The 26,221-nt window shown below is 39.2% G+C and overlaps 1 protein-coding gene across 2 annotated transcripts in view; it reads left to right on the top strand.

Moving 5' to 3' along the window:
* Window positions 1-26,221, top strand: part of LRP6 (LDL receptor related protein 6) — a 196,010-nt gene that overhangs the window by 88,712 nt on the left and 81,077 nt on the right. For both annotated transcript variants that reach the window (XM_026652320.1, XM_026652319.1), the window contains exons 4-5: window positions 16,845-17,041; window positions 17,834-17,965. In XM_026652320.1, the coding sequence (XP_026508105.1) occupies window positions 16,845-17,041; window positions 17,834-17,965 (329 nt within the window). The remainder of the gene's footprint in view (window positions 1-16,844; window positions 17,042-17,833; window positions 17,966-26,221) is intronic.

The following is a 26,221-nucleotide window of genomic DNA, read 5'->3' as shown; positions in this document are numbered from 1 at the left end:
TTTGCTGCAGGCTTGTTTTCAGCATCTCTCTTCTTAATGGTTTACTGTGCAGCAACACATGTGAACTTTAGATTGTAAGTGAACTCATCCCCTTATTTGCCTTTGGCTAACCTTAAAATGATAGTTGGAATTAGGAGGAAATTAATACTGAAGAAAAATAAAAAACAAAAAAACCCCCCTCTTTCTGAACCAGGTGCTTATAACCTGCCTTAAGCAGTCACAAGCATACACCACTTTCTGTAGCACCTGGTTTTCCCTGAGCACATAAGGGAGCCGTAAACATTCAGAATATAGTCAGCATCTGTGTCTTGTGTGCTGCATTTTTTACAATTCCCGTTCATCATGAAAAAAAGAGGAAGATTTATTCAAGGAGCAAAGCAGCTCTTTCTAATTTTTTTTTCTTCTCTGTCTTTACCTCCTAGGCCTTTGTCTACACTAGCTAACCCATTTAAAAATCAAAATATAGATGCAGTACGTTGTAGTTTTAATGTGTTAACTGGTCAAGGTCTTCCTTCCTTACTTTCCTTCCCAGGGTTAATCTTGACCAACTAATGTGTTAAAACCACAGTTTGGCCTGTCTACATTAGTGGTTTGTTTTTTTTTAATGTTATCAGTCATGTTTTTAAAAACACACCTTTTTCCTAGTGTTAACATACCATTAGTTTATTCAGTTTTCAGTGGCTTGGCTCTTTTGATGTCACCATTTTCTTAGTTTCCTCAGTCAAGATCTGAATTTCTAACCCAAAAAAAAAAAAAAAAAAAAAAAAAAAAAAAAAAAAAAAAAAAAAAAAAAAAAAAAAAAAAGGCAGGAAATAAAATGGAAAAACAACCTTTGAAAGTAAACAAACTTTTGAGGCCTTCTTTAAATGCACACAGACCTAAAAAAGGGTACAAATCCAAATTTTTCCTCTTTTGTTGGCCACCTTTTAAAATCCATGCACATACAAAACATACCAAGACATTGCAAAAGTAGAGAGCAGAAGAATGGGAGGGCAAGGACAGCATCACTCTGTGATGGTGTATTATTTACTTTAAAATAAATGTTAGCTTATTTCTAAATTACTGTTGTTAGTGAGGACTCATAGTATAATATGAAGGAGTATAGAGATGAAGGAGATGGCTCTTTAAAAAGATGGACCTTGTATAGCATGTAACTAATTGCTGTGTAACCAGGGGGCAGACACTTTAGTAGAAATGACCTGTGTTCAGATCCTTAACTAGCCATCACATATAATACATTTCATATATAATTTTTTAATAGTCTAATTTTTTCCTCCTTGAATTAGAACCTGTGATCTCTAGAAAATGCTACTCGTTGCTCTACTACTTTTCACTACACTGATATTACATATTACATGTAAACATTTGCTCATGTGGAAGCTATAGAGCCATTGAAGCAATAAACAGAAGCAACTGGCTTTACAAAAATTGTATAGTTTGGCCAATATAATGTCCTAAATCTGTTTAGATTGGTCAGTTTTGCAAAGGAGGCAGATGAGAGTACAAAGAAGATCTGCCTCTAGCCTTTTTAGTCTTGCATAATATAAGGAAGAAGACAAAGTTAATAGCAAATAAATGTGTTGTAGCAAAGAATCTACCAAGAAAGCGGATTAAATATGAGGCTTCATAGGAGAGAGAGTTTAATAATAATACCAAATACTATTAATCCAGAAAAGAGTTTCAAACAAGCCAAAGGAAATGGAGGTTTGGTTTGGCATGAATTTAGAAAGCAAATAATCTAAATTGGATGTGAAAAGCCAGCGTCTGATAGATAAAGCTCAAAGTATTAGAAGTTCAGACACAGCTCAAATTAATATACTGTGTGCGTACATTACATATATAGAAAATCAATTTCTTTGATTTTTTTTCAAAAGGAATTTGACAGCTTGCATAGACATATATTGTGGAATATTCTTCAGCTCTATGGAATCCCATCTAAAGTTGCCAATATCATTACAATTATGTATAGAGGCGAAGCGCTCTATAAGAGTGAACACAGTGGTTCATTACAATTCTGTATAGAGGTGAGCGCTCTATAAGGCAGCACAGTGGTTCAAAGTGGACACCATCACGAAACACCGTTCTGGTTGATCTTCTGGTTAGCATTGCCATAAATTGGATAATAAAGAAATATATTAGCAACATAAACACTGGTAAATCATGGGTAGATGGCAAATGCCTTGAAGATCTAGACTTGGCAGATGATATTGCGCTGTTGAGTGACACCCTCAAACAAGCTACAAAGATAATCTGGAAAAAGAGCATGCAAACAGGGCTCAAAATTAGTAATGCTAACACACATGTCCTCAAAACCCAGAGGTCAAGCAGCAACATCACATTAGAAGGCAAAAATATCAAGGAAGTTTAACAGTTCATCCATCTGGGCAGGACTATACTAGCTAGCGGAGACCTCAAGAAGGAAGTGACATCAGGAAAGGAAGGGCATCCACAGCATTCATTAAACTCGCAGCATATGGAAATCAAACATATACAGCATCAGAAAAAAACTTTAGAATTTTCAACCCAGACATAATCTCAGGATTAACATATGGCCGCAAATGCTGGATGAAAACGTTAGTCAGAAAACTAGACACTGTTGAAAATATGTCTACAAAAGATTCTGGGCATTAGATGGAAAGATTTAATCACCAGTGAAGAGATCTGAGAAATCACCAACCAGCAGCTCATAGCCACTGGAATTGGAAGGAAGTGCTGGATATATTTGGGGCATTTACTTTGGATGCCAATGCATAGACTCCCATGTGGAAACTAACTGCTGTGAAAAAATGAGGGAGCCGAAGAGAAACCTTAAGAAGAACCCGTAATAGGGAGGACATAACAGTTGATCTCAACACCATGGAGTAGATGGAAGCAACAGCAAATGGCAGAGAGGAATAAAGTAGATGAGTTTCTGCCCTGTGTGCCAACAGTGGTGTGGGAAGGATGTAGTAATAATATGTGAAAGAGAGAAAAAATCTTGGTGTTGCTGAATATACCAGAAATTATAGGAAATATGCAGCTTTGTTTTTATTCTTTATCTTCTAGTCTAACTACTATTTCTGTTTCTTGCACTAAACAGCAATCAAAATATATGGATTTAAATTAAACTGGCTACTGTGCTTGTCAGCAACGAAAGACAATAAATAGTATGGTGCATCCATGACATCTTACTTTCTTGGCACCTCCTTTGGGGATAGGGAGAAGTGAGGGTTGGAGAGGAGGAGGGAAAAACCAACAGATTCATAGTTTTATTGCTAACTAGAAAGGGGGATAGAGGAGCGCTCTCTAAACTCTGCAAGCTTCTGCATAAAAAATGATTATTAGGCCCTGTGACAATGTTAGCAATACTTCTTCCCTTCCATTTATTCAAATAGTAAAACTCACCCACTGAATTTGTGATATGAGATTAAATTTATAAGAAAACCCAAACAGCAAATTTTAAGTAATCAAATATAGTTGTCGTCTAGCCACGGGGCTTATTGGCCTGACTGCTTCAGTGTTGGGTTTGTTAGAATGAAGGATGGTAGTGCAGAAGTTGATGTTCAATGTCCTTGGTTTGCAAGCGAGAGAGAGGAATGTACAGTCTTTTTTAAAACAGCAGTTTCTCACATTGGAAAAATAATAGTTTAAAAATGAAATTGGCCTATGGAAGGCATGCTTTTGTTTTGTTTTGCTCTTAACCTCCTTATCAGAGTGAACCAGTTGCTTTTTGAGGGACTAATTAAACAAAACTGAATTGCAGACAGCTCTCCTGTGAGTAGAGTACAGAGATAGGTTGGCCTGCTAAGGCAGCTCTTGAATTAATTTTGTCTTGTTTTACCCTGCAGCAGCAGTTCTAATTAATAAGTTAACACATTATTGGCTGAAGGGAAATGCACTTACATGGTCCCTCAGGACGCGTTTGTGCTAATGAGATGGGTTTAGAGGCCATTGTAAGAGAACATACTTTCAGCAACTGTCAGACGTTCACTGTCTTGCAAGTGTTTCCCAGGTTTCTAATTTTGTATTTGAGCATTGTGGGTCTGCTTTCAAGCATGAAATCGTGTGTCTGTCAGATGATTAGTTGTTGTGGATTTGATGAAAAGTTAAAAATATGAAGTCTTACATTTACAATAGAACCTTTTATCCTTGTGTACATATAGTTTATGTATCACATAGCTGTGTGGGTGTATAGATATGTCTTAAAAAAGCTTTAAAAAAAATCAGCCACTGAAATGGAGCCATCTCTGGGGTGAAAAGTCAATAGCTGTGTTAACACTGCATGACAACTCAGAAGAGGAAGGGAAGAATACCATGGCTAATTGAAATTGCAGGGGTGGGGGTAGGTGGGCACGAATTGGAGCTAATTCCCCAACTCTTGCTAGAAGTGCCCATGGCACTTTATTTCAGAAAATTGCAGCAGAAATGTAATTTCCAAATGTCTGGACTTGTGAACATTTACATGCTAGTGATTCTAGTTAAGCAGTAAATCACAACAGGCAGCATATTTTTGGGGCCTTTGTGCATTGTCAGGCACCAGGCTGAATGGACAATGCCTTCATCTACCTAAGCGGTGTACCAGTAGCCCAGGAATACAAATTTGGATATCATTGTTAGAAAATAATATTTACAAAGAATAATTTATTTATAAAGAATATTTACAAAGAAACAATGGTTACCGCAGTGGTTTTAAAGTAAAACCCTACAAATAAAGAATACAGAATTGTAATCAGTCTAATTTTACTTGAAACTAAAAAAATCTAATTTAATTTTAAAAATATTGCTATTTTCTTGTGGAATGTTTTTTTTTTTTTTTAAAAGTCCCATTAAGTTTTTTTAAAACAAAGCTGTATTGTATCCATAATATTTCCTTAGAGCAAGCTTAAAGAGCTTTTTAAAGAGTAATTACGTAAGAAAAATAGAACTTTCAGTGCCTCAAATGAAAGTTTGTAAAAATATAGCAGAAACTCTAACCTTAGTGACTGATAAATGAATATACATGATAAAAATATCTATTGTATTAAAATATCTAGTGCTCCTAAAAGTGAGGAAATAGCAAAACAAAATTGAGTTAAACACATGGGACTTCCACTGTGATAGCTGCTTCTATCTGTAGTTCTTTCAGCATCCCTCATTCCTGAGCACAACATCCAGTGCTATTTTCATCCCAAATTCTTCTTTAGCAGAGTCCTTTGACTCAAACTGAACTTTGAAGCAATTTTATGATGTGCGCTGAAATGAGACCAACAGAATCATTTCACTTTCAACCACTATTTCACCTTTGGTTTCCAAGGGTAAGGCTTTCATGTCCTGATTCCAGTCCAGCATCAAACATCTTGTTCAGCTACAAAATTATACACTTTTAAAATGCATAATAAACTTAAGATTGAATATGCAGTATCTTAAGACTCTTTTTACCATGGAGACTTTAAGGAAGTATCACATGGCAGATGCAGTTTTAAAAACAGGCAAAAGTAATGGAAATACTGCATATTTATTTTTTAAAAAATGTTTTATATCCCCAAAATAACCTTTGCTTTCCCTCTTTGTCAGGTAATTAGAACTGTGCTTGAGCTGTATTGGGGAAGACATTTAACTTTCTACATTATTTTTAAAAAGCGTTTGTTACCTTTGCAGAAGAAGAAACCACATGATCCCTGAAGGAATTAGGGTATACTGGGCTGGTTTTTGGTGTTACCACTTCGTTGTTACTGAGCTAGGGTGACCAGGTGTCCAGTTTTAGACCAGAACACCCGGTCAAAAAGGGATCCTGAAGGTTCCAGTCAGCACTGCTGACCAGGCCGTTGACTGTCTGGTTGGTGGTGCCGTGCAGCAGGGCTGGCAGGCTCCCTGCGCGGATCCCGGGAAGCAGCCGGCATGTCCGGTTCCTAACCTTTAGGGCGGCCGGCCCGGGGTGTGTGTGTGATGCCCCGCCTGCAGGTGCAGCTCCCATTGGCCGGGGCAGGGGACAAACTAGTGCTCCTAGCAGGCGGCTGTTGAAGGGTCGTGACATGTGCCTCTCCCGCTGCTGCTGGCCCTCTTCTTCACCTCACACTCCTCCTGTGGCTGGGCTCAAGCTGCGGTGCGTGCCCTGCGGCAAACTGCCGTCTGTCACCAGCATCCAGAAGTTTGAGATATGTATCCCCGTCTCTGAGTGCTGGGAATGGGGCTTCACCCCCATCCCCCTCACTGTTCCATCCCGCCTGTCCCCTACACCTACCCATCCCAGCCCTGTACCCCTTACAGTACACTCCCACCCATCCTCTCCACCTCCCAGAGCTGCCACCCCCAGTCTTTCACCCCCCCACAGCCCTGCACCCTCTTCACCTCCATACGCTGCTGCACTCCCATTATGTCCCTCTACACTCCTGTGCCCCTCACATCCTCATGCACCTGTACCCTTCTGCCTCCCCCTGCATCCCTATCCACCCCACATACCCCCCCCCCCGTCTCCTTCACTGTGTGTCTTTGTGTAGGGAGGTGCGAGTATTGCCACTTGTGTGTATACCTGTGTGAATAAAATTTGCAGCCTAACTCTTTGCTTTTGCTGGCTTGCGCACAAAAAAATTGATGACATAAAATGTGTGTATTCATTTCATAACAAGTTTTTAAAAGAGAAGGGCAGTCTAAAAGAAATATTTTCTTAAAAAGTGAATGTTGTTGATTAGTAATTGCAGAAGAGACAATGTATCATAGATTTCTCCCCACCTTTGTCTAGCTACATTATAAACTCTTTGTTGCAGACTCTCTCTTTTTATGTGTATGTCCAGCTCCTACCACCCTGGAGCCCTGATCTTGTTGGGGTCTCTAGGCACTGAACAACAATTGATATAGTAAATAATGTGGAAGTATATGTGTTAGTGCATGCTAGATTTGTACACATGACTACACGTGTGTATCTGCATGTAGGTGTGGGAGTCAGTTTCTACAGATATATATGTGTGTGTCTGGACAGATGTGCATTTCTGTGGTTATGCTCTATGAATTTGTATTTGGGCTTCAGAAGTGGGCCTTTAATGGACCCATTGCAGTTGTGATAATGTGTGGTCCTAATTCCACAGGTAAAATTACAATAACTTTTTAGTGAACAAAAAACATGGAGTTGGTTACCAAAAATGGGAAGAGGGGAGGGAAACAATCATGAAAACCTTTGTGAAATTTCAGTTTTTAAAAAATTACCCTTTTTGACTATTTTGCTGCCAGCTCTAGCATCCTGTAACAAATTAAACCTGAAATTAGTATAGTACATCTGTCAAAACAATAAATATGCCTGTTTGGGCCTTGCAGTGAAAATGAGTATGTGAGCCAGGGTGGGGGAGAGCAAGCGATGGAGGGAGGGGGAATGGAGTGAGCGGGGGGTGGGGTCTGGGGGAAGGGGCAGGGCAGTGGGCAGGGCAAGGGTGTTCGGTTTTCTGGCATTAGAAAGTTGGCAACCCTACTATTAGCTTCGCATATTCTGTAGAGCAATGGTATACAAATTTTTCCAGTCGCACCCCCTCTCACCATCAATGGAATCTGCCTGTGGCCCCCCCCCATTACTGCACAGCCAAGCAGCAGAGCTTGAGTTAAAGGTAGAACTGGGGATAGAGGAGGAGCTGGGGCTAGAAGCTGAGCTAGTCTGAGAGGGAATGTGGGCAGAGCTGGTCTGGGGGCAGAGTGGGGCTGGAAGTTTGGTGCTCCTTCCCCACCCTCACCCCATGGGGGCTGGCCCGCATCTGGGGCCAGAGCGGGGCAGGGGGTGGAGTGGGGCTGTACGCATGGCACTCTCTTCCCGCCATAGGTGTAGTTTGGGAATGGAAGGGCGGGGGGCGTTGCACCCCTCCCCCAAACTGCAAATCTCGGGCAGGTACAGAATTTGGCCCTCCACATGTGGCCTCGGAGGCCTGACTGGAGCTGCCCACCCAATATAGAGGTCAAACTACTCCTATGCTTCTCACCTCCCCTGGGGGATGGCCCAGGCCTGGAGGCAGAGCAAGACTGCGGGGTTAAACGGGGGAGCTGGTCTGGGGGTGGAGTGGGGCTGGAAGCGTGGCTCTTCCTGCCTGTTCCCTGTGGAGGGCTGGCCCGAGACTTATCGCATGACATCCGCGCCCTCTCCCCCCGAACATTCCTCCCCCATAATTTGCGGACCACTGTCATAGGATTTAGCTTGGCAGGGCCTGGGATTTTCTTTTAAACTGTTTAACAGGACACCCACCTACAAGCAAATAGCCCAAAATATCAAGAGTCATGGATATATAACTGACATTTTTTAAGAATTATGGTATAATTAAATTACTTTGTAGACAGATACTAGGGAGACAAGATGGGTGTCTTGTCCAACTTCCGTTGGACCAACTTCTGTTGGTGAAAGAGACAAACTTTTGAGCTTACAAAGAGCTCTTCTTCGGGTCTGTATACAGACAGAAATAGTCTCTACGAGACAGAGTTTAACTTGTATTATACAAATCTGTTGCTGTTGTATTTTATTCTATTATACTTTTCATGTACTAAAAAGAACGACATTTTGACATCTTCCCATCTATCACTGATATAGTAAAATACCTGTACAAAAACTTTTTGTAGGGATTTTAAAAAAAAACAACCCTGAAAATAATGGAATCTGTGACAAAAATGTAGCCCATGAGCATTCATTCAAAACAGATCCAGTATATAGTATCAGAGGTGTAATATATTTTCAATAGGCTAATAACCAGCAAATGTAGATATGGGCCAGCAGTAACCCCTAAAGACAGTGTTTTTGATTACATGGCTAATCAGAAAACTTTTACCTCCAGATTGTAAATTGGATTTCTATTTCTCTAATAATCCACTGTCACTTTAGAGTAATATGGCAAATTTGCCTCTTAGCTGTCCAGACACTTATCTTGTTGCAAGCAAGGCCTGACCTGCCTGAAAGGGGTTGGTGTGGGAAAGCCAAACTCTGGCAATGTGAGATTATGAAGGCCCTGTGGTACAAAGGAAGGTGCCTCATCCACACCATGAAACAAGTAAAGCGAAACATTGCAGACCGGTGTTAGCATTTTAAGCTGATAGGGTTTTTTTCCCCATGTGCGCGTTTGTGTGCTTGTACATCGTTTAATTGGAATACTGCTGAGAGGTTTTTAAGGAAATGTAGCTATGCTGAAATAGTGGAGATTTTTTTGTTTAAATCATTACCTGTGATTTCCTAGTTAGCAGGCCATCAATTTCATTACTTAAATTCCTGGTGTGGAATCCTTTGAGTGGGTAATGAATACTCAGATAAAAGTGGAATGTCCCTGTATGGTGTAAATGAACTAAAATGTTCAACTTAATTGGCCCATTTCACCCACTGTTGGATAATTGGGTAGGTTATTAAGGATTTGGTAAGGCAGCTCAGTTCAGTGGAAACCCTCAAGCATCCAACTGGGATTTCTACACGATCAGATCAACCCATCTGGACAGAAGATTGCTCCCTCTTCACTCAGTTGACAGACAGGAAAGGTCAAGTGTTGTGCATGAAGAACTATTTCTCACATAAATTGTATTGTAAGATTACTTGTTTAATATGGGGTGTCTATATGCTATTTTGTTAGCATATGGCAGTGGTATGGATAACTTCATTTTTCCCCCCTTTTGCTTTTGAAATTCAGTTGCAAAAAACAAAACAATGCTAGTTTTACCATCCTGGAACATCTGGAAGATGGTAATATGTACAAAAACTTCATTTGAAAGGTGGAATTAAATGTACATAGGATAATTCTTACTCTCTACCACTGAGATTGGCCCCTACAACATGGAACATGAAGAGAAGAGACTGTAGGGATAAAGACCCTCCATGACTAGTGGACCCAACTACCTTCTGTCCATGTGCTTAGTCTGCTGATATAGAAATGTTGACCAAGATTTTTTAAAAAGATTATTGATTATGAGTACCTCAGTTTTGGATGCTTCATCATGCAAGTTACCCCTTATTATCTCAGTCTGCAGTTCCATTGTTCAGTTTTTGAGACCTATGATTTTAGCTCTGTCAGTAGTGTTACTAGACAGCCCCATATGTTCTGTATTGTGGAAATGATGAACTGAAACAAAATGTTGCTTTAGCTGACTGAAAATTTTTGATTTTTTTCAGTGTTGTGACATACCCAGACCAGTGGGGTACAGGAGTCTGGTAGAGGGCAAATATACTGGTCACTGGATGAGTAGTTTTCTGTTCCCTGAGTGACCAGAGTAGGGGCTGCACTAGAGTAATCAGGAACCTGCTAGAACCAGTTAAGGCAGGCAGGCTAATTAGGACACCTGGAGTCAATTAAGAAGAAGCTGCTAGAATCAATTAAGGCAGACTAATCAGGGCACCTGGGCTTTAAAAAGGAGCTCACTTCAGTTTGTAGTGCGAGTGTGAGGAGCTGGGAGCAAGAGGCGCAAGGAGCTGAGAGTGTGAGGGTGAGCTGCTGGAGGACTGAGGAGCACAAGCGTTATCAGACATCAGGAGGAAGGTCCTGTGGTGAGAATAAGGAAGGTGTTTGGAGGAGGCCATGGGGAAGTAGCCCAGGGAGTTGTAGCTGTCATGCAGCTGTTACAGGAGGCACTATAGACAGCTGCAGTCCACAGGGCCCTGGGCTGGAACCCGGAGTGGAGGGCGGGCCCGGGTTCCCCCCAAACCTCCCAATTGACCTGGACTGTGGGTTCTTCCAGAGGGGAAGGTCTCTGGGCTGTTCCCCAACCCACATGGTGAATCTCTGAGGCAAGAAAATCTGCCAATAAGCGCAGGACCCACCAAGATAGAGGAGGAACTTTGTCACAGTGTCTATTATACCATGCTGGAAGCCATTAGTGTATACTAATAAGTTCTGTATATAATATGGATAAAAGAATGAAGTTCTTGGTGCTGTGGAGATGGAATATAAACAGCTGAGAGAAATACAATGGCTGAAAGCACCCCATATGTTCTGGATTTATTGAAATACAGTTTTCAGGTAGAATGAGTTTCCTCATTTAATGTAAAGAGGAAATAATGGATTTACTGAGGCATGGAAAGCTTAATTAAAATAAGGAGGTGTGGATGATCCACAGTGTTAGATTTAGTATAATGCGGCATCCTTTGGTCTAATTGTTTGCCCTTTTAAGTTTTGGAAAAATCCCATCTTCATTCTCTGTTTTAGTTTGCGCATTTAAAAAATAAAGGAAAAGGCTGTAAATGTTTTTCATCTTAAATTGAATGCATGTAGTCTGTTCTTGGATTTGGGGGTTGGCAGCAAATTGTACAGGATTTTAGGAAAAAACCAACCTATCAAGAATAGGGTTGTATAACCAGCCTCTTCCTACACATTTACAGTTTGGACTCTATTTTATCATCAGTAAGAAAAATGTTTGTACTCAATATGGTGTCCTAACAAAAAACAGTCATTCCACAACAGGGCAAGATTTTTGGTTGCTCTTCATATACAATAGGTAAATGCTTGGCCATCAATCTTTTTTTATTCATTCAGTTTGTTTTAAATTTCTATAGCCACATATAGTAATTTTTTACTCCTTTCTCTTCCTGCTTCCTCACAAAGTATTATATAGGCATCTTAAACAATAGTATAAATGCAAATACATTTAACTTGAACTAAATTTTCTTCAGGCAATAGCAATCTTCTTGGCAAAATCTGTTTTTAATTTTACTGCGTTTCTGATTACCATGCTGATAATATAACTGGCTATAGTCAGGAAACAGTGATACATATCACAAGAGAAATTCACCTTGATAGAGGTGTACTTTCTCTTCTCCCACCACTAAAACAGTATATATGGTTTGTAAATGTTTTTAAAGTAAGCTGCCCAGGCTGGATAAAAAGGTGATTAAAAAAAATGTTTTTAATTGGACTTTTAAACATTTAAATTAAATACAGGCTTTTTTTTTTTTTTTTTTTTTTTTAAATCTATTTACAATTAAATTGGAGAACCTATGGTAAGGCCTAAGCTTACTATAATCTATTACAGTAATTTTAAAATTTAAATTTAAAAAACATTAAGCAGTACATATTTGCTGCCAAGTGTTAAAGGAAGTCAAACCACTGAGCTGGTGGAAGTCACTGGCTGAGCACTTGGAACCAGAGTTAGTTGAAGTGCTAAAATGACTTTTAGTAGCAATAGCCTCTTCTGCAGGTTCAGAGAGAATATTTTCTTCATTTCTGCTTATTCAGCTATTTCAGTGCAGTGACTAGACCATTCAAAATTAAGAAACAAATGGGAGTTGAAAAAACAGAAAACTTTATTTCCTCCTCCAATCTGTGAATAAAAACTGGGTTTGAGAAGATGAGATCTAGTTCTAAAATTTTGAAGGACAATGGTGACCAGGAAAAGTCAGTTCAGTTTGTTAACTAGAGATGTTACTTCCTTTCTCAATACATTGATTAGTTTTAAATGCAAAACATGTTTTGATAAACCTCCTTTATTTACCCAATTAAAATAATTTAAAAATGCTGGTTTTGTGCATTTTTAATTGTTTGAATTTCCCTCCGAATAGAGCTTGTCACAAATCATAAGTAAAAAAAAATTAATCACGTCCTAAGTAATAAATGCATCACACCATTTTCTGACAATATAAAAATGTAAACATTAAGAATTAGGAAAAATTAAGAATCTGAATATGTGTAAGTTAGACTTTATAATTGCTTTAAATAAATGTCTATAGATGTGGTAGACCCTTCTGGTTAGCAAAAAGAAAGATCAGATTTACTGTAATGGTTATATTTAGTTGAGGATCATCATGTTTTAATGATCACCAACCAATGAAAATTAACCTTCTTTAGGAAAATAACTAAGAAGTACAAATGCAAAGCAAGATTAAAATCAGTGATTCAGATCAGGGTTTCCTGCTTGCTGATTTAAATCATGATTAAAATAGGTGATTTTAATTAATCCACCCTGAAACTACCTCCAGCTTTTGAAGTTTAATCGTGTGGTTACATTTTTCATGTTAATTTTGACTGAACCTCCAGTTATTCTCTTAGAGCCATTAAATATTTTTATCTGATGATTATGTGTTGATTGAGAAACTTCCATGAGGTCTGCAGGGCTAATAAAACTGCCCTCTTATCTCCAACTCTCCCGCTCTTATTCCTGTTGATATCTGTGACTAGAAGTAGTAATTTGACTATGACACTTAAACTGTAAGCCTTTGAGGGAACTGAATAGCTTGGTAGAATGATAATGGGATATACAGTATCTTGCCTTCACATCACTTGTTCAAATCGGGCATGGGCTGATAATTTAATGATTGAAAGTAGTTGCCACCAGCCAGCTGTCAGATCTTGTCAATCCAGTTACACCAGCTACCTCATAATTGGTGCCCTTGATGGCAGTCTCACTAGAGGGGTGGAGACCCAATTCCCCTTTTACCCTTAAGTGGGGTTCGTTTGCATCAGTGGTTAAGCACATTGGCAGGACTTTTGTGGGAAACTTGCACTGCTGTTACCCATATGCAGTAGCTCAATATACAACATCACTCTTAAGTACTGTCACTCTGGCACCTTTCATAATTAGTAAATCAGGATAAAAATTATTTCCTTCCAGTTTCTCCCCTTCTCCCACCAAAACTTTGCAGCCCTTCATGCAGATCATACTTAACAAAATTGCGTTATAGCAGCCAGAGAGGGAGTATTGCTTGTTTTACTTTACTTCTCTTCCTTTCCCTGCTTTCTGTGGTTCCACTCTCCGCCCTCTCCACCCCAAAAAAAAAAAAAAAAAAGCTCCAACTGATTAGAATCTAGAGCTGGCAAGGTCTGTTTAGTGGAGCTCAACTTCATTGTTGATGCAAATTGTCTAGCGACTCATCAGCAAACTTGCTAATATGGCCCATAGAACGTCTTTCGAGAGAATAAAATGCCATTTAGATTAGGTGATTGAAAATGAACTATCACCACATCTCCTAATTGCTGTCCAGAAAACTACATGAATTGGATCATAGTGTTATATTATTACTTAGCTTAATGAAGTACCAGAAACCAGTACCTGTGTACTTAGGTTGAAAGACTTTTTCACTATGACCTGTCCTTTTATCTACAGAAAAAATAACACACACTTAAGTATAACCACATAACTGATAGAGCAATCAAGTGAAGTAGCTTCCTATTCTTCATGAACCTTTCCAGATAGGGTCAGGCTTGGATAAGGATCACAATTCACTTTATGCATTGCATGTTAACGGTTAGATTTTCAAAAGTGCTCTGCACCCAGCATCTTCCATTGTTCTCAATGACATGTTCTCTTTGAGGGCTCTTGGGGCCTGAGGATGTTTAAAAATCTGGGCACTTTAAATGGGAACTGAGCTCTTTTGAAAAATATGGCTTGAGTTGTAGGTGCACGCTGAGCACTCTTGAAAAATCTGACCTTGGGTGTTCAGACCACTGGGTTTTGGGGGGGGAGGGGGAGCGGAAGGGAGGGGCAGTGAGAGGGTTGGTAATCGTTGAGACCTTGGAATTCTGCTGTTTTTAATTATCATGTGATGTGTTAAAAGACTTGGACAAATTCTGGTCCTGTTGTTATAACCCAGGGGTTGACAACCTTTCAGAAGTGGTGTGCCGAGTCTTCATTTATTCACTCTAATTTAAGGTTTCGCGTGCCAGTAATACATTTTAACGTTTTTAGAAGGTCTCTTTCTATAAGTCTATAATATATAACTAAACTAAAAGTAAATAAGGTTTTTAAAATGTTTAAGACAGTTCATTTAAAATTAAATTAAAATGCAGAGCTCCCCGGACCGGTGGCCAGGACCGGGCAGTGTGAGTGCCACTGAAAATCAGCTCGCGTGCCATAGGTTGCCTACCCCTGTTATAACCTGTGGCTAATTATGCAAACTTGAAAGCTTTTTAATGGCTATTTGGCACATACTTTTTAAAACTCCATTATTCTGGGAGTACCTAGTAGGTCAAGCTTCATTGTCACAATGTTGGATTTCAACTGAAAGCTACATTATAATAGTTTCTCACAATGTGTGAACTTGAGTTTCCTCATTTTAATTAGGTGCTAATATATACCTGTCTGACTCAGATGGAGGCATGTAAAAGAGCAGTTATGATTTGATACCTGAGATCCTATTGCAAAATATAAGGAAATAGAAGATTTTATTTAGTGTGGTGTTGGAACATAAACATGACCATTAAATGAATCAGCTTGTTTTTCTAGCAAATTGAAGAGTAGCAGTTTTTAAAAGACAGTTCATTGATAATTAAATGTGCTAGAGTGAAAGTACTAGAAATTGCAACATCCTTTATCCAAAGAGCCACCAGTCCAGTACAGGTTCATACTTCACAATACTGGCCTGCTGCTTAGCTTTTAACATTGATCAGAAAAGTGAGAGTATTGTTGTCCCTCATTCAGTTGTTGACTCTTTTGTACGAGGGAGTGTATGGATATTTCTCCAAGTTATGCAACTCCTTTCCACTCAAGAAAAGACTTTGAAATGAGGCTGGCTGGTCATTGTACATCTTACAAATCCTGATCCCAAAGAAACTGAACCTGTACCTCAAGCCCTAATCTTTGGTCAGGAATGTGTTTCCAGAATTCATGGGAAGTGGGGTTCAATAACTATCTTTTAGAATGTCTGCCTTACTTTAGTAGTCCTCTTAAGTAAATGCAGTTTGCCAAAATGAGTTTGACCTGTGCCAGCAACTGAATGTCTAGTGGAAATGTATACAGGTCTGTCTCATCTTACGCTGGGGTTACGTTCCGCAGTCAGCGCCTAGAGCGAAAATCGTGTATAGTCAAAATTACATTGAATGTAATGGCGGGCAGAATCGCCTGCACTACAGAAACAGTATTTAAATTATTTTTCTCTTGTTTTTGTTTTTGTTTTTTGTTTTGTTTTTGCCGACCGCGTAAAGCTGAAATCGCACGTTAAATGCACCTAAGATGCGACAGACCTGTATACATTTTTGTTAAGTCCCACTTCATCCATTTTCTAAGCAGAAGCTAGATAGTGACACCAACGAAGGAAGGAAGGAAGGAATGGCAAAAACATAGAGGTATTAAAAATTGATAACATTCAGAACAGAACACTGGCTAAAGGGGTGTTTGGAAGTCAGCTACAGTGTTTCATATGTGTGAGGTAGAACAAGCTGCTTAAAAAAAAAAAAAAGACCGCAAATGACTCCGTTTGAATCCCATGAGGCCAGATTCATAATGACTGATTTCAACATAGCAGAAATTTGAACGTGTTGTCTTCCACAAAGTTTGAATTGCATTTTGGGGATATATAAGAACCACATAAAAGGGGAAACCGGGATGAGAAGAGATATCATAGCAATGTGGCCAGTAGATGAGATTCTTAATGTCCTTGCTTTTAATAAATATTAAAACACTCTAGTGTAATAAATGATGATAAAAAGAACTCTGGTATTTAAACACTTTGTAATATTTAAATTTTTGATACTATAGCTATTCTTCTAATGGTTGAAAATAATAGTAAAGCTGGAAGAGATGGTTGGCCCAGAGGGTTGGTAATAGATCACAAACCCTTGCAGTTCTAAATTTGTGTCAAGGTTGGAAGTGACTTGAATTATTTATCAGTAGTTTGGCAAGTGCGAAATGAGTTGGTAATCTCAATATGACTCTAATGTTTGTGCAGCACTTTGAAAAGGTAACTACTCCTTGGCACTTTTATAGTGCTTTGTTAGTAGAGCTATAGACCCCTCACAGCTGGCATCTGTTGGCATTCTGGCATCAACGGATTGGCCAATAGAAAGTGAATTGCCCTCCGTTGCTAATGCGCTTTTCCATGGATAAACAGAAGGCTTTGGTCAGCAGTGCTATCAATGTAACACCTTTTCATAAATACTACACTACTTAAACATAAAATTAAAAACAAAAGCATACTTTTAATTATATGTGCACGTGTTTTCCTCCTTGTACCCTATTAGGCAAGCAGTGGTTAAAGGATCCCTTCCACATCCTTTTGCTTTGACTTTGTTTGGGGACACATTGTACTGGACTGACTGGAACACTCATTCTATCTTGGCCTGCAACAAGTACTCTGGGGAGGACCTGCGTGAAATACATTCCAACATTTTCTCTCCCATGGATATCCATGTTTTCAGCCAACAGAGGCAGCCAAATGGTAAGGAGTCTTGCTTTCTTTTCTAGCTGCAGGTTGGAACTGATCTGTAAAAGTCTGATATGCCTTTCTGTTTGGAGACAGGAGGAAATTGCGAGGGAGCCGGATGGCTCCATTTGCTTTATGATGCAGCAGTTTCCAAAGCAGGGGATTTGGGAATAGACCCAAAGGGACACTGAATATTCTTTACGTTGTTCTTTAACATTAATAAAACATCTCACCCCTCCTCCTCCTCTTGCCAGCCATAGTGATGCCGTGCAGCATTCCTTTTTATTTATTTATTTTTAAGGGGTCCATGTGCTGGAGATTTAAGCAATAGGGGACTTGTGTTTTTTCTCTCTTGAGCATTACCTGAGAAGTCCATGTTCCTGAATGGAAACTATTGTTAATGTGGCTAATGGTGTTAAACACGACTAGCTCTGTAGGATAGCCACCATCTTAACCTTTTAATGAATTTATCTTGCTTGCATTTTGTATTTTTGTACATGCTGCTGCTTGTTTTGGTGCTGAGCAGTTTGTGAAACTGATAAGAGCACAGATGAAACATGAATCCTATGTAGAGCCAAATGCACATTTTCAAGAAAGGAAATATGCAATGTCTTTGCAGTTGGGTACAATAATTACCCACTCTTAATGCTTTGAATTAACTTTTACTTGTTCTGTGTTTATTATTTCCTCCTTTATCCACTTTCCTATCACAGACTCTTACAACGCAAAATGCCTTATGCCTCCTGACACATGAGATGAGGTCATTTATTATCAAAAACATTAATCTGTGTGATTTATATTCAACAGCTACAAACCCATGTGGAAGTAATAATGGTGGCTGCTCCCACTTGTGTTTGATGTCTCCTATCAAGCCTTCTTATCAGTGTGCTTGTCCCACTGGTGTGAAACTCCTTGAGAATGGAAAGACCTGCAAAGATGGTAGGATTTGTTTTATTTAGGAATAAACTTTACGTAGTTTCTGCAAGTAAGGTGTTTGTCCATTTCATTTGATAATGCATATGAAGGGGCTCATGAGTTGGAAATATTATTATGGGAAATAGTATGATGGAATGATTTATGCTTTTCCAGTACAGATATAAATTATAGGGAATGATCCCTGAAGACTTGCATATGTCTGGAAAATTTCTAATTGTGTTCTATTAATAGGCTCATCTCTCTATTTTTTTTAAAAGAGAAGGCATGGTCTCATGGCTAAAGAATAGGTACTGGAGACAAAATATTTGGGGTGTAGTCCCACCACCGCCACTGGTTGACTGTGTGGCATTGGGCAAGCATTTTGAGCCTTGGTTTTCTCATCTCTAAAAAGGGAGGTAACAGCTACCTCGTATATTGCTTCTTAGGGCAGATCTACACCTAAAACGCTGCATAGGCGCAGCTGCACCACTGTAGCGCTTAAGTGAAGACACTCCTATGCTGATGGGAGAGCTTCTCCCATTGGTATAGTTAATCCACCTCCCTGAGAGGTGGCAGCTACATTGACGGAGAAGCTCTCCCACCAACATAGCCCTGTGTACACCAGGGGTTAGGTTGGAATAACTGTGTCGCTCAGGGATATGGACTTTTCACACCCCTGAGCAACATAGTTATACCGATATAAGTCTGTAGTGTAGACCTGGCCTCAATTAATTAATGTCTGTAAAGCACTTCTGTTATTGTACATTAAATATTTTCATCCCTTCTTGATTAGTGAGATCCAACAAATTAAAATATCTCTTTAATGCTGCTACTTATCCTACCCTATGCATACCTAACATCATAGGCTGAAACTTTCAAACTCATGTGCCGAAAGTTAGGCACCTGAATTTATATTTAGGCACTAAAATAAAAGTGGCATTATTTCCAGAGGTGTTGAGCACCCAGAGGTCTAGCTGACTTGTTTGGAAATATGACTGATCAACATCCCTCCCTGAAAATCAAGCGATGTTTAGTTTGAAAATCTAAATAAATTTAACATTGGATCGGATTGCTATAATGATCCTGATGTCAAACAGCTGAAGAATAAGTATCAGGATCAAATTAACTTTTGTAAAACAAAGAGCCTTTTTTCATGCAGACTCTCTCGCCCCAGAAAAGGTAGCAAGAGGGGGGAAAAAAACCATAAAATGATACAGGCAGAATTAATTTTAAATAGAATAATTTGAAAAAAATGTTTTTTATTAACGTACTTTATATGAATACCCTTTTATATTTAATTTAAGACATTTTCTAGGACTTGTAGCTGCTCTTCAGTGTTTCCTCTTATCTCATCCTATTTCACTCCTTCTCCTGATTGTTTAACATGGCTAGATGTGTCTGTGAGAACCTTATTAAAATAAATTGCCTCTTGTACATAGAAGAGCAAAAAAGCATAAAGATTCCAAAGCAACCTTGCAAAATTGTCATGAGGAATTGCCAGCCCATGCAAAAAATGTACTTTCCCACCCTTACCATGATGAACAAGCTAATGATGATTTTATTGCCTGTCAAAATAAATTATCTGAGGCAAGTGTACGAAGAGAATTTATTTTCATAAATAAAAATCTCATATAATGATTTAAACTCTGTTATTGGAATCTGGTATTCACAGCCATACATTTATCAGCTTATTTCATTGCCTGGTTCATAATGAGTCAATTTTTACTCCATTCTCTCCATAAGAACATGAGACACTGAACCCTTAGTGTGCTCCTGTTCAGACATACAGCATAGCTCTTCATATCAGTGGTTTTATTTACTAAGAATCACTTTAAAGCATTGTGCTAGTAATATGTAGAGTATGTGCAGCAGAGACACTTGGATGATCATATCGATATCAAGTTGTGTGTCCCTCTTGTTCTCTGCCTGTGGCACACAATAATTTAGTCTCCTGAGGGCTATAATACTTTGGTCTAATTATGGTGGTTTGGTGTGGAGGTGGCTGGATGGTGTTTTGTGGCCTCTGATATATAGGAGATCAGATGAGATGATCCGGTGGTCTCTCTGGTCTTAAACTCTATGACTCTGCCTGTTTATGCTCTCTGAATCTTCCAAAATAACGGGCCCACCTTTTAAGAGGTAGAATGGAAATTAAAAATGGAAAATCCATTTCCTTGGTCAATACGTGCTGTATACCCCTCTGCTAAACAGTATTAGAGTAGTCAGTGCAAAACAAAGTAAAAATGTATATACCTCAAGCCTTGTTTCACATTCTAGGACGTCCTGCTGTGCTGAGCTAATGCCCCAGTATGCATCATACTGGTAAATCACAGCTGCTAAGAGACTTTTGCTGGGGAAGGATAGGACCAAAGGGAAACAGGGAAGGCCTGTGTGTTGGGTATGGTCCAGCTTTCAAAGTTGTTATGCTTTGCTCAGAGATTATATAATAATAAAAAGGTATCTTTGACAATCGTGCGCTTTCTTTGAGGTGGGGAAGGTGACAGAGACTTGGGGCTGCTGTGGGTGAGGGAGACAGGACTTTCCTGAGCCCTACAGGGCCAGCTCCAAGTGTCCGCCGATTGCTTTGGTAGTTGTGAAATGTCAAAATTGTGAATTTTGCGGGGTATCACAGTTAAAAAGAGCAGGCCAGCAGGATTCCCAAGGATCTAAAAGAAGTAAATCTGTTCTTGTTTATGTGTAGACTTCCTCTTTTAGGCTGCTTACTGATATTAGTGAAATAAATTGATTTTCCATTTTTACTCTGCAGTTGGCCTGTTAAATGTGTTTGTCATGGAAAGAGTGAAACTGAACACAGTGACTTAAAAAAATCAATTTTCCCCTGTGAGCCAGATCCATTCAGTAAATTTCAGTTGTGCTGAAAGAACCAAAAAAATGCTGAATAATTACATTTCAAAACCTCCGCTGAAACTTTAACGTTTTTGACTTTGCTGGGAAAAAAGATGATTTCCAGTTAAAGAGTAGTGAAAATGAAGAGAGAGACAATGCTTCTTTCTTTCAAGGCAATTTTATCTCATTGGTGATCTGAGCAAGAATCATGATAATTCCAAAACTAAATAATAAATTGTTTCATACTGAAAGGAATACCTCTGAGAAGCAGAGATCCTTATTTTTCTGGTATGTTAGATTAGCGCGCTGGCCAGAACGGAAAAGATTTGGAGGGTGAGTATTGTGTGCATGTTTGCAATGGTTTGGCATTGACAAATGATCCTTGCAGCCAAAGGTGAGGCTGGCTGACCCTTGTTGAGCAGTTTCCATGACAACTAGCATTTTGAATAGTCTCAGTTTATAGCAAAGTGTTTTTTCTAGTTTTTTTTTTTTTTTTTTTATTCGCACTTTAGAGGAATTTCTTTTTTTTTTATTTTTCAGAACAAAACCTTTTTCCCCCCCCCCCCACCCCCCTTTCCTGTTTTGGGTAGATTCCATAAACTTCTCTCCAGAGTATTTTAGGAAGGGTTGATGTATGAGCTGGGATAAAGTTAGTTATTCTCCTCATGACTAATAATACTGACTGGTTAGTCACTTTTAATTTCCACTCCCCTTCCAAAAGAAAACAGTTATCTAATTGGGACTTTGGCTTACTTCCAATGCTAACACTCCTCCAAAATCTGGGTGAAAGTTCAGAAATCCCCATTACTCAAAGAATAGAGAGGAAGAATGACCAGTTTGCCAGCCAGCAATTCCTCAATTGATATGTCCAAGGCTTACTGAGCTATTTTGAGCATGCAACTGCTATACCCAGTACTTTACCTACACTGTCATTGTACTAGTGATACTTTAGCTTGCTGTTCTGTAAAGCACTTTGGGGTGTTTTTCAGTATGACATGCACTATATGAACCTAATTCTGTTGACACTCTGGCTGTATATATGCTGTTTATACAAGCTGTTTGACATTTCATTTTTTTTAATGGTAAAATTTGAGTTTTAGAGTCCTACTGCATTCTTGTTGATCTTGAGAAGATCTCTCCGTTCATTCGTTTGCATTCTGTGTCCTTACGTGCACTAGACCTTTTCTTATAATTTCCCACTTTTTCTTCCACCAGTACAGTTTAATTGTTGGCACTTGGAAAGGAATGAACACTGCAGTAGTTGCTTTCACTTAGTGAGGAGACACAACATTTTTCTAATGTAGCATTGTAAAAAAAAAATTTTTTTTTTAAGTGTGAAGCTTGCTTTGGTCTTCCTGTTCACTGTCAAGAAGAGACATTCTTTATCCCATCCATATCTAGCAACCCTCCTGTCTGTCTGTCTGTCTGTCTGTCTTTCCAGAACTCTGTATTTCCTGTTGCAGTGTAAGACTACCCCTTGGGGAAAAAACTCCTAAATTCTCTGCCTCCACAGCCTGAAAAGCCTGAATCCAGATTTCCATATATATATCAAGAATCTTAACTTTAAAATTGTTCCTTTTCCCACCTCCCTTTAAACGAGAGAGAAATTTGCCATTGATTTCTGGACACTTGTCCTTTTCCTCTGCAAATTCAAGGCTGTTGTCATTTAGAAGAGAAATCTTGCTGGGATTCTCTCTCTTCTCTCCTCCTGTAGTAGCAGGGGCAGACTGACAGCAACTGGTACAACAATGGGTGGGATAAAAATCAAGGGAAAGATTTTTTGGAGCAGGAAGTTTAATCAAATATGTTATAACCGTATTGAGAACTTATTCATTACTTATGCTTGATAAGCCACAGAGAGACAATTAGACTTGTGCTAGGCCTGGGTCTTGTTATTTATATAGTCCTGGACCAATACCAAAAAAACACAGTTAGCCTGAGGGACCAACAATGGTTTTAAAGTAAAATAATGTACAGATCACCAGGGCAAGAAGCAGATGCTTTGTTTATACCATTGTAAAGCTGGAATTCATTGTAAAGCTTGGCAGGTCATGACACACTTGACTTTAAAGTTATGTCATTGCAAGTATCAGCTTGCTTCTTCCCATTCTTTCCCAGATCTCCCCCCCCCCCCCACCCCATGTGTTTAAATTAGACTTGATTATTAGTAACAACTTTCTAGAGAAATATTAGGAGTAGTAGAACTAACACAACGCACTGCAAGCTTGCAAAGCCAGCTTTAAAACTGCTTAATAAAAGTAGGCTAAAGTTTTCAAACATGGGTGCCCTAGAGTAATGCTTCTGTGTCCATATTTAGACACCTAAATAAGTGGCTTGACTTTTCAAAAAGTACTGAGCACCCAGTGAGTTCCCACGAACACCTAACTTTTATTTATATATATATATATTTTAAATCATAGAATAGGGTTGGAAGGGACCTCAGGAGGTCATCTAGTCCAGCCCCCTGCTCAGAGCAGGACCAATCCCCAGATAGTTTTTTGCCCCAGATCCCTAAATGGCCCCCTCAAGGATTGAATTTACAACCCTGTGTTTAGCAGGCCAATGCTCAAACCAGTGAGCTATCCCTCCCCCCCAATGGTTGTCTTGGTCTCCAACTTTAATCATGTGTAAACTATTGGGTGCTAAAATTCTCATAAATTGTGTGGGAGATCAGCAAGATGGTAATCAGAGGACCTGATTTTAAAAACCTGCCCGTTTAATTTATAGCACTACTTCAGTATTTTTGGTGTACTGTTAAATGCTAACTTTAAATATAGTTCCATAACACTTGAATGAAAAAAGTACATTACATTTGGTAGCTCCTGTGTGTTCCCCTGTCCCACTGAAGTCTGAGAGGCATTTGAATCCATTGGTGGTGGTGGGGTTTTGAGCCATTTTGTAAATTCATAAGGAGTTACAGTGCCCAAATAAATGATGACCTGAAACCCTGTACTCTGGCATGCACAAACCTGAAATACTCTTTCCTGCATTTTTTTCCTCTTAAGTATGTGTACACTGTATGATTTTTCCTGTATTGTTCACCAATGGAGGCAGAAGCTTCTTGGTTTTGGTTTTAATCTTGTACCAAAGCGAAACAAAAACACACAAATTTTAAGTTAAACTTCATTACTGTGGGGTCAAAGGACAAAAGTTACAAGCCGCCACTATCCTGAGTAGTTATCTTGGAAAATTGATAGTGTATGTACAGAGTCTTGAAGCTGAACTTCAGTCGTGTGTGTGTTTGTTTTTAAATGATCTCTGGAATTGGAATTAGCAAAATACTGAGATTTAAAAACCTCATGTCTTAAGCAACCTACATGTCTTGCATATTCCTCTGAACATAGTCATCACAATCCAATGTTATATGAGGCTTTTCAACTGATGTTTTGTACAAGTTTGTCTAGATTTTAGTTTTGAGTCCTCCCTTGTTTGTTCCTTGATGATGATCAAGGTGGTGATGCGTGGCCCGTGGTCATCCTATAGATATTCCAACCTCTGAGATTTACTACTTTTGGTATTAATCAGGACAAGGAGAGCCTGCTGAGGTCATCTGAAGTGATATCGCTTCAACCTAAACTTCTGATGAGGTGCTTCTCTGCTAATCAATTCCCATTTTCCTAACAGAATGTCTTTCAAAGGCGATATAACTAGCCAGATAAGTTGTCTATTTACAGAGGTGTGGATAATCACTTTAAAGTACGTTTTTAACTTTTTATTGCTTGATTGGCCATGTTTTTGCGGGCTTGGTTTTGTCTGATGAGTGGAATGTTTGCTATGCTCCTAGATAAAGACCATGAAATTCTTAGCTCAAAGATCCGGTGTGCAGCACAGGTTAACTGAAAGCCAATTATTTCCTGATATTGAATGAGGTCTTAAAGACACGGGTCCTAGAGACACAGGTATGTCTATACTTAAAATGCTACGGCAGCACATCTGCAACACGCAGTGTAGACAATACTTCCATTGATGGGAGAGGTTCTTCTGTCGGCATTGGTAATTCTCCTCCCCAAAAGGCAGGAGAATTTGGCCAACAGACAAATACTTCCATAGATCTAGCACTGTCTACACCAGGGGTTAGGTCGGTATGTTTAGGTCTCTCGGGGGTGTGGATTTTTCACACTCCTGAGAGATGTAGCTATGCCGTTGTATGTTCTCCAGTGGAGACCAGCCTGCAGTCTGTTTGACTATACAAAATTCTTTTGTTAATGCTGTGTTGAAATGGAGCTTATTTGGGAACAATCAGGTGGTCAGTTTGTCAATTTTAAGGGTGAATTTCAGCACAGACAGTACTTTACTCAGCTGAAGTCTTTCTGGCAAACTGGCAGTAGTCCTTCGAAACTTTCAGCCATGTGCAAGAAAGTTTTTTTTTTTTTTAAAGTTACATATTAAAATTACTGTCTGAAATACTTCATATGACCTCTTTTGATCATCTGCAAACCTGATGGTAATGGATTCCTACCACTTTAACTGCAGTAGATGATGATGAAGATAAAGATTAATCAGTGATTACAAAATCATATTTCTACAATTTAGGTCAAATGGAAGCTTGGATAAAAGGTGATGTAGATTCTGATGAGGATGTACTGGAGAATCATTTGTTAGTTGACTATGAATAGTTGAGGTAGTTGGTGGCAAATTGATTACTTGTGCATCTATTACTGCATATATGATGATTCAATGTGAGTATGTTTTGATCTTGACATTGAATTAAGATTGTATTTATTTATTCATTTATTTATTTTTGTGGATATGGTATGTTAATAGACTTCTGTGACAAGGTTGCTTACTTTTTTTGAACTTTTGTAAGCATGGGACTCCTAGTGTCTGTCTAAACACCAATTAAGCACTCGCAGCTGGCCTATGTCAGCTGACTTGGGCTCAGGCTTTCGAGCTGTTTAATTGCAGTGTAGATGTTTGGGCTCAGGCTGGAGCCTGGGTTCCAGATCCTGTGACGGGGGAGGGTCCCAGAGCCTGGGCACTAGCCTGTGCCCGGACATCTACACTACACTTTTATAGCCTCACAACCCGAGCTTGAGTCAGCTGACGTGGGCCAGCCGCAAGTGTTTAATTGCTGTGTAGCATACCCTTGTAACCCTGGTCTGTTTTTATTTTGTTTAAGTTGCATGTTAAAGTTTAAAGAATGCATAAAAATATAGTTGCGGGATGGGGAAAACCTGCATTGGATAATGCATAAAAGAAGAGTTTTTCACTAGCTAAATAGCTGAAAAATGTATACATATATTTCTAAAGGAGAACGCGATGGTTTAGGATGGAGAATAACACAGGTCTTTTCAGTCCATTCTTAAGAAAGAACACTTGTATTAATGTTCTATACTTTACTTGTTCAAAATCACCATCTTCTTTAGCAGTGTTTCTCAACCATTTTGTGCTGGTGACCCTCTTTGGACTTAAAGGGGGGGGGGGGGGGGGGGG

The sequence above is a fragment of the Terrapene carolina genome, unplaced genomic scaffold (assembly GCF_002925995.2).
Source record: "Terrapene carolina triunguis isolate 2854851 unplaced genomic scaffold, T_m_triunguis-2.0 Scaffold112, whole genome shotgun sequence".
Classification (NCBI taxonomy): Eukaryota; Metazoa; Chordata; order Testudines; family Emydidae; genus Terrapene; species Terrapene triunguis.
Note: the sequence above shows the minus strand (reverse complement) of the source record. Positions and strands in the feature narration are given on the sequence as shown.